We start from the raw sequence: 9,022 nt of genomic DNA on the forward strand, positions 1-9,022 counted from the left end.
CATTGAAGTGTATCTGTTTTGTCATTAGAGTTCTCCTTTCCACTTGATCTCAGCTAGTCAGTAATAAATAAGAATTGTTGTCAGTGTCTGAAAATAAACCTAGCCGTGTAAATTTCAAACAGTGGTTTCTCCTTTTTTACAGCAAATATTATCCCCATTACGAGCCAGTGCTTCTTGTGTCAGAATTCTTCATTTTGAACCTTTATTAAAATAGTGCACCTAGGAAGATGTCCGGTACAGAGCCCCTAACAAATTCAGATAAAAAGTAAGTACTTTTTTTCCCCACACCCAGGAATAAAACAGTTACTGGATTGTAATATGAAAATTCTTGCAGTTTCATTAGTAAGATGTTGTTTTGATGAAGTCTTAAAGAAAAATAACTTTGATATTGAAAGAGTCTGTAGCAACTTCTTAGACAAGCTAATTGCAACACCTGTGAATTAACACATAAAGGGAAGAAATAGCTCCTCAGCTTTTCATTAAGTTAATCAGCACTTGGTTTGTACCGGTTCTGTAGAGATAAAACCATGCATAGAAATTCCTTAATGCCTCTGCAACTATGAAAACATACTTGTATGTAGCGAATTACTTCCCTGTACATACGGGGTAACCACAGTAACGTAAGATACTGTACGGAGTTTATGTATTATAATGCGTTACTTTTTCAAAATACTATGTCTGCCTGCCTTTAATGTTTTATATGTAGTGCTTTGGAACCATCTTATTCCATACCACCTCCATGGGGTATATAATGATAATTATATTCCTTCTATAAACCATAATGTTATCCACTTAGAAGTTAAAAGTTGGATTCAGTCATGATTGAAAATCATAACTCTAGACCCTTCCCAAACCGCTGAGTAAGCATGCCAACACTGTCATCAAAACCATCATTAAAAACAGGCACAGAGAGCTCTTGCTGGACTATCGTGTTTGCTGTGCTTGTGCAATAGAATCCAACAAATACTATTCAAAAGTATTGTCAACAATTTAGCAGAGATTTTGAATTATGCCATTCCATAAATAGCTTAAGGTTTTTTTTTTAAACAAATCTACAAAACATTAAAAAAATTAACTGGCTTTTTTCTGGGATATGAAGAAGCAAACATTGTGCTTGTCTGATGGAAATACAGGGTATGTGATACAAAGATACGTCTTTAAAACAGCTATGGCTTGCTAGATTCACGTGAAGGTGTATTATATAAATAGGTACTAGATCACTGTATTCCAAAGGCAATTTTTCGTATAAGATGAACATGAAAGGTGCACAGAACTGCACTTCAGCTACATGATGATGGAAGACTATAATTTTCTATACTTTTTTTTTCCTGGTAGACAGTATCAATGCACAATGCTTCAGGAATGTACATTGGTTAGATGTTAATTGAGGTTTACCTAAACTTTAAATTATACTTTTCTTCTCTACACAAGGGGTTTGCCTCAAACCATTCATGCTTCTCCACAATTACAGTGTTGCTCAAGCTTTTTTTAATATTTAACAATTGCCATATAATGAGATACGGGTTTTTTTAATCTTTATGACCTAATCAGCAAAATGTATTTTGAATAATTAGTGGGTTTGGATAGATCAAAAGTAAGTGTTTGTTCATGCTATATGGTACAGCATTCTCTTGTCTGTGGTCCTTAGTGTTACAATGAATTTTTAACTTTTTGGGTTGGTGAACCCGAAAGGCTACAGTTGCGTAATTGACTTGTATAGGATTTTTGTAAAAGACCTTTATTTTATTTGTAACAAAAAGATCTTGTGAATCTTGCTTCCAAAGATTCTGTAAATCTTTTTGTCATCTGCTAAATTATCCTGTAATCTATCTCAGTTGCTAAAGCATTACAAAACTTCCTTTGGGAAAGGTGAGTCAAAACTAATAATGTTGCCAGAATAGAATCGTTTACTAGCTGTTTGAAAAAGAATCTTAGTTTGTTTGCTGCATAAGATAACAAATGATGTCTCTTGCAAATTTAGTCTTACTTATTGCTGTCAGGTTTTATGGAGTTTTAAGTTGTTACATTATTCCTAGATCTTTCTGGAAGTAAAAAGTAATTTGTGTTCCCCTGAGTATGTTCTTGAAAGGCAGAGAACTTGCAAAAGAAGCACTAATACCCTTTTTCTATATAAGTTCTTTAGAAACATTAAAAACAGAACAGCAGCAGAATTTTAAAGTAAAGAGGGATAGAAGCCTTGGGGATGAGTTCAGGAAGCTGAACAACGCATAGTTTACTTTGAAGAAGGGATGGAGGAGCAATTGTTTGAACAAGCGATATATTACTGATGAGAACTCATAAAAAGAGGTGGGAGCAATAAGAAGCTTGATACTACTTTATATCTGCTTAAATTGTTGGTAAGTTTGTCATGCCTGGTTTAATAAAAATAATTTTTTGCTTTATAATAATGAAATTAATAGCCTTGAGTCATACTTTTAATTGGGGGGGTGTGATGTGTGTTTCTGTTGCAGAAAACATGATACTGGATACAAGCCGTATTGGTCTGAGTGATTTGTTTTGACAAATGTTACTGAACATTGATACCACAAATTGAATTCCACTGGTGTTAAGAACAGTGACAATTTTGTTGGAGAAAGGCTATTGGTATTTATCTTCTGTAACCTTGCCTAGAGCAAATCTAATTGATATGATGCTTAAAATATCAATGGCTTTTCTTTCATCGCGCTGTAATGCCAGTAACACCAATGGAGTTAAACTGATCAGGAAAAGAACACAAAGGGCCAAATTTTCATCACTGAATGGATGTGAGCAATCCAAATGGCACCTGGGAAACTCTTCACACTTTGGGAATTGGGAAGGCTGCTTTATGTTCCCACTTCTATCATTGATCAGCTCCTAAATCTGTGGTGGGTCAGTTTACCCTTCTGCCCCTCGTGTGTGTGTGGGTTGTAGGTTGCAGGCTGTAGGGACTGACCTCTACATTTGAACACTAGCACGTTGCCTATAAGCAAAAAGATCCTCTCCCCAGAACGATTATGTGCTAATGAAACCAGAGTCACTACAGCTTTAAAAAAAAAAAAAGGTGCATGAGATAAGCGTAGCCAAGCTGTCCTGCTGTGCAGCTCTAGACGTTGACAGATGCTGTCTCATCACAGGGTTACTCCCTGCTAGAGAGGATTCACCTTTCTACTTAAGCAAAGCCCTCAGTGAACACAGAATATTTAGTTTTCATTTTAAACTGTAATCTTTTTAAGATCTTTTAGAAAGAGGGGGAGTAATAGGAGTACATCTTCTGATGTAAGCCTGCAAGAAAATACTAGTTAACCAAACTGATGTCAGAAGCTCTGAACTTCTGAAAATGTGCATATCTCTGCAAGACCAAGCCTCGTATCAGAAGAGAGCCTTACCTCTGCGAACAGTGGTATATTTTTTACTTTTTCAATTAGATTATTCTCAGTGTAATGATATAAATTCACTATTTTTATTTGTTTTCACCAAAAAAAAAAACAGATGTGTCTAGAGAAAATATATAACCCAAATTCTATGTTAACTTTTGACTGTTGTATATTGAAAGACTAAAAACCACGTTAAAGCTTGACACAAGTCAATACCGTGATTAAGAATGCAAAGTAATAGCATAATGGCATTTGTTTCATTAATGCTTTCAGTCTGTCTGCTTTGTTGGCTTTCCCTTTTGTGTGTGGATGTACATAGTCTGGTCTGGTAGGAAGATTGCTTTAGGAAGGTCATGAGTTACTGCTTTTGACCTTGTTTGGAGGGAGCATGTAAAGAAATTATTGGAAGAACATCAGAAAATAAGTTATTTCATTATTTATTATTTCATTATTAATTATTTCATTTGCCTTCGGCTGCTAGATATAGATTGCATAATCACAGTTGTAGTAAATACAAGTAAATTTTCTCTCCTTTATGTTTATCAGTCTTTAAAGTTGCTATAAATTGCCATTTCAAACAGAGAAAAGTAAACCACCTCGGTAGGTGAATTAGTCCATGTGACGTAGAGAGAGTTACAGAGAAGATTAAGTAGGCAGAGACACTCGTCTCAAGCTCTCTCTGTTTGGTTTTTCTTTAGTTAGTAGCATAAATTGTCGTGCATGTAACCTTTATCTGGCCGAATTGGAAACCTCCAGTGTATTTTGATTGCTTTGTCATTGTCTTTGCTGCTGTACTGAAGAATGTCCTTACTCTCACCAGGAGATGAAGATGAACCAGAGCGTTTTGATGGTCTTTCTCTCTTGTACTGGTATGCTTAACCATTAGGTTCTGACGGCATTTTTCTAGTCTGTAACTGGGAAGAGTACAGTGAAGACAATTTAGAAGCTGTAGACATTTTCAGCTTCTTTTCATAAGCAGGCAGAGTTTATAATTTAGATTTTTGTTTGGGTGTGAAGTAGTATCTATTTTGTGAGGGAAGGGTATTATTCTTCCATTGATAAATCCAGGTAAATATTTTGTTTGTGCATATAAATGACTAATTTCTCAGGAATGCAGTTCAAAAGAATATCTGGAGCCATCTGTGCTGCTAAGTCTCTGGAATATATAAAACATAAAGCTGTTGAACTTCCTTATGTATGCTGCTAAAAAGTAGTAGAAAAAAGTGTGAAAGATGTAATTTTAATTGCCTTTATTAGAACATCTGCACAGAATTATGCATACTTAGTCTATTAGCATTCCAGGACTTCAGCTGGGGTTTGAGTTCAGTATTTTTTAGTGTAAACAGTATTTTATAGTGTACATTTTGTAGAGTCTTGCTTGTGTTTATTTCATCTGTTGCCTCCCATCTTTTCTTCTCTGTGTGCTAAAAGCTTGCTTACAAGTATTTTTGCATGACTTCTCAGGGAATGAGCAATGATATCTGATTATTTCATTTGCACCTTTTTCTACAAAGAACATTGAGATTATTTTTTGTTACTACTGCCAATTGGTTTAGAAGCCTATTTCCTTATTTATACTCTTGGGCATATTTCTAATGTTTTGGGGGAAATAATCGAACATTTCATGAATATTAAATAATGATAACATGAAATAAATGTTGGATGGGTGCTAAATCTAAACCTTTTATAGTGACACTGTTAAAGCCCTGTTTATTTTATTAGAACTATGACAAGTAGCTTGACTTGAAGATCCATCTCTAAGTTATACGAGAGAAAAACCAACACCGAAAGTAAGCATTATGTGATATGCTAAACAAATTCGGGGCATTTGAAGAGCTTTGTCTTTACTTTCATGTGATAAAGTCATATTAAATTGCATGTATTGGAGGGATTCAGTCTTTAAAGCATTAACACAACTGAATGCCTTGTAAAGGTGTCTGTTCAAAGTGTCACTTCTTTCTAATTGTAGGTGGCAACATCAGGACAATTTCACTGTTTCAGAGATATCTTCTTCCTCTCCATTGTGAATTATTAGTTTGTGTACTCTCTGTATCCTCTTTGTCAGAATCCATTCTATGTTAGTTAGGATCTCTCTTTTGAAAGTATTGCCTGTTACTTCTAGAAATGTAGGTCCTTTCCTATTAAGCGTTCTGTGCCTAGATTTGGTCATATTTCATGGACATTTTATATGGCGGTATATAAAGAGGTTCTACGATTTCTGGTGAACTCTGAACTTCAGACTTAAAGTCTGAGATTTGCTCTTTTAAGACTTCTCAAAAGTAAACTTCTGTGCAAGTTGAAATAAGATTTGTTCTTGCTTTTTTATTTGAATAAAAAACTGCTATGTGAAAACTGCTGAGAGCATGGCAGAGCGAGAAACAGAACAGTAGTAGCAAAAGGCAAGACATAAAGCAAACAGAATAATTGTCTGCTTATTTTAAAGATCCCCGTGCCTTGTTTAAGTTTTCAAAGATGGATGCAAATCAGGACAGACCTGTAAAGAACATGACTAGTATGTTGTCTTTCAGCTTCAAAACAATTTAAATTCACGGGATAATTGAAGTGGCAGGACTAGGAAGTAATGCAAAATACTCTGCTGTTGTAGTGTCGAGGTAGTTTATCAAAAAAGTTTCGTTAGAGGAATAGCAGACTTAGGGATTTATTCTTCCTTTCAGACTGTGATTAATCAAAAGCAGTGTGGTTCACTCAGCTTTACGAAGTGTGCCGTATGCTCTGCCACGTAGTAGCAAGGTCATGGGCAGTCTTGTCAGTGGCCAAATACACTGACGAGGTTTCATCGTTTCTTTTTAGCCTACGAAACAAATATTTCAGGAAATGCTACAGTGAAAATTATACAATGTTTGAAGCATAGGCTTCCTGTTTGTTTCTACAGGTGAATTATTAGGTCTGTTCTTATGGCCAACCTTTCTAAAGCAAAGGATAATTTTTCAAATACTTGGGAATTTGAAGTTGTGGAACAAATTGTTGCTTTTCAGAGCAACTGCATATCCCTTGATAAAAAACTCATCCTGTTTTCTGATACAAACCCAAAAGAATTATGGATGTTCTCTAGAAGCTGGATCTCTTGCCTGGTGCTAGATTTTAGGAATATTTGGGCCTTCTGGATTTTTGTCTTCCCTCTGGCGTGGCAGCTTTTAATTACATGTACTCCGGCTTTTGCAGAAATACCCACTTTCAGGCATGGAGTTCAGGCTGTGTGCTGGATTTGGTTGCGTGGTGGGATTTGGGTCACTATGTCCTCCACTTTGATCTTCTTTTCCCTGCTGCTAATGAAATCTAGTTGTTCCACTTCACTTTAATGTCATGATCTAGAAAATGCAACTCTCTGTCTAATATAGAACAATATGTAGGTCAAAGCAGAAAAACCTAAGTGGTGCTTCTGCTTTTTTCTAGAAGGGATCTGGTGAGTCTTCTCCAAAAATGGTATAGTGGGAGGACAAAGGAGCTATGATACAACTTGGATTTTTTAAATAATAATTCATCTAAATTAAAATACAAAATGGTAAAGGGTAATCTGGATTTATAGGAATTCTTAACACTGCGTTGTCAGAGCAGTATGCCGGTCATGTTTCTGATGGAACTGTAAATTTAGGTTTCAAAAATCTAATTTTACATTTATCCTTCCTTAATTCTTTAGCATTATCAACTGCCTCCAAAATACTCATCTGCCTTTAGACAATTTCAGGTAGTATCATCCTGGTATTTTGTCTTGGGGTGGGAGGGTGCGTAGGGAAGCAGGCAATAGAATTTGGAAAGAAGCCTTTTTTAGAAAGGAGAAAGAAAACAATGTTAAGTGAAGAACTGAGTGACTGTAGGAAGAAGATTATGTTCATAAATAACCACAAGCTTATATGTTGGATATCTTAGAAAATATTTTTGTATACACTGTCTTATCTGTGGTTTTGTTTTGATATTCATTCCCTGATCTAAGGCGCTATGATATGCTTTTCTTGCCTGAATGCTAAGATGACCAGGTTGTGGGATTTTGTTTCTATATAATCATAATCCTTTTATTATAAACCAAGTGGGATTCACAACTCAGCCTGAAATGCTTTGGGGGAAAAGGAAGTAAACCACATACTACTTCATTGTACCTTGCCATCTTATATTTGTTATGAGGAGATTGATTTTTCGTTGGGGGAAGGGGTGGCGCAGAGGTATCAAACAATATGAAGTTGTCAGCGGGGAAGACTGGGTTTGGTTTGTATATAGAGTTAAAAACATGGTCACTGTCATTTCCTCTATATTAACATAGCTCTACATAAATTTCTGTAACAGGGATTTAATGACTTTTATTTTATTCCTTAGGACTATTATGGGCCCTCATGGAATCAATCGAGCTGTTCACCGCATTTCTTTTTCTGATTGTCAAAATGGATTAGGTAATTAGATTGCACATTCTGCTGATTACTCTCTGTTGAGAGTAAACCAAACCTAAAAGCACCTGGTGAGCTTTTCCAGTTCACACTGTCATCAGTAGAAGTTTAATTTATCTGGCTTTTATGGATTGGACTGTAAATTCATTTAGCACAGTGGGTGCAATAACCAATTTCTTGCTTTTTTTCTTTTGCTTGTTTTGCAGGAGTTAAAATTATTGGAGGTTATCGGGCACAAACAGCAGAAGATTATGGGATTTTCATAAAGAGAATTCTACCTGGAGGGGTTGCTGCTGTAGATAGTAAGTAATTTTTATGTTTTGTTACAAACACGCTGCATATAAAAAGCTGTCAAAAGAAATGTTCTTTATTTTACTTTGTGGATAAGGATATTTAAAATAGCATGGTTTAGTCAGGATTCATGATTGTTGTGGCTTACTCTTAGAGAGGAATGAAACTTGGAACCTTCACGGGAAAAGATTTTAATACTCTCAGTTCTTGAAAATGTCTTCATGTCTAGGTATGGCTGGTGTGAATGCAAGTGGCAATTGTTCAGCACTGCTAAATAAGTGTTGAGAAGCTGAACCTCTTTCAATTCGTAAGGGATGAGAGTGGTGTTTCCTTTATAGAACTAGTATTTTTAATGAGTTCTGATTTTTATTTTTTTTTAAATGGCGGTTAAGATGTTTGGTGTGGAAAGAAGAAATTATACTAGGTAGAGTTTGCAATAATGAAGTTACAGAATATACTTCTGTCCTAGGTCTGTATACGGGGTTTTTTGAGATTCCATCTGGTCTTCTGCAGAATGATCATTTAAAATAACCTAAACCTACTTCAGGAGTGATAGTTCCTAAACTTGAGATTTGCAGAAGGTCACATATACAATTGGTTCTAAAAAAATCTTTTATAAGTCTTTTATTAATGTATAGAACATTAATGTATCTATACGTGGTAACTTACATGTATGTAAAGAGCAAAATTCAGCTGAAAGTTAATTCCACAACTGTGAAATATAAATTCCAGTCACACAAATATTTGTGCTATGTGTAAATAATACAAATAGCTAAAAACCACTAATTTTCAATGGCTTTTCTGTGGTTAATAAGACTGATAGTTGTTAGTCTTATCACAGTAACCTAGCTTCATTAGGATCAGAACCTAATCTGCTAGAAGTCATAAGGTTGTTTCTTTCAATTTTGTGTGATCTAACGCAATAAAAAGCCCTGTTTTATTACTGTGTGGTACAATATGTTCACCATTTTCCTGCTG

At 35.3% G+C, this 9,022-nt stretch overlaps 1 protein-coding gene across 1 annotated transcript in view; it reads left to right on the forward strand.

Moving 5' to 3' along the window:
• Positions 1-227: 227 nt before the first annotated feature.
• STXBP4 (syntaxin binding protein 4) overlaps positions 228-9,022 on the forward strand; it is a 70,527-nt gene continuing 61,732 nt past the window's right edge. Inside the window, exons 1-3 of the mRNA XM_010294062.1 lie at positions 228-265; positions 7,686-7,759; positions 7,960-8,055. Of these exons, the coding sequence (XP_010292364.1) occupies positions 228-265; positions 7,686-7,759; positions 7,960-8,055 (208 nt within the window). The remainder of the gene's footprint in view (positions 266-7,685; positions 7,760-7,959; positions 8,056-9,022) is intronic.

This window comes from Phaethon lepturus, unplaced genomic scaffold, assembly GCF_000687285.1.
Source record: "Phaethon lepturus isolate BGI_N335 unplaced genomic scaffold, ASM68728v1 scaffold24229, whole genome shotgun sequence".
NCBI lineage: Eukaryota > Metazoa > Chordata > Aves > Phaethontiformes > Phaethontidae > Phaethon > Phaethon lepturus.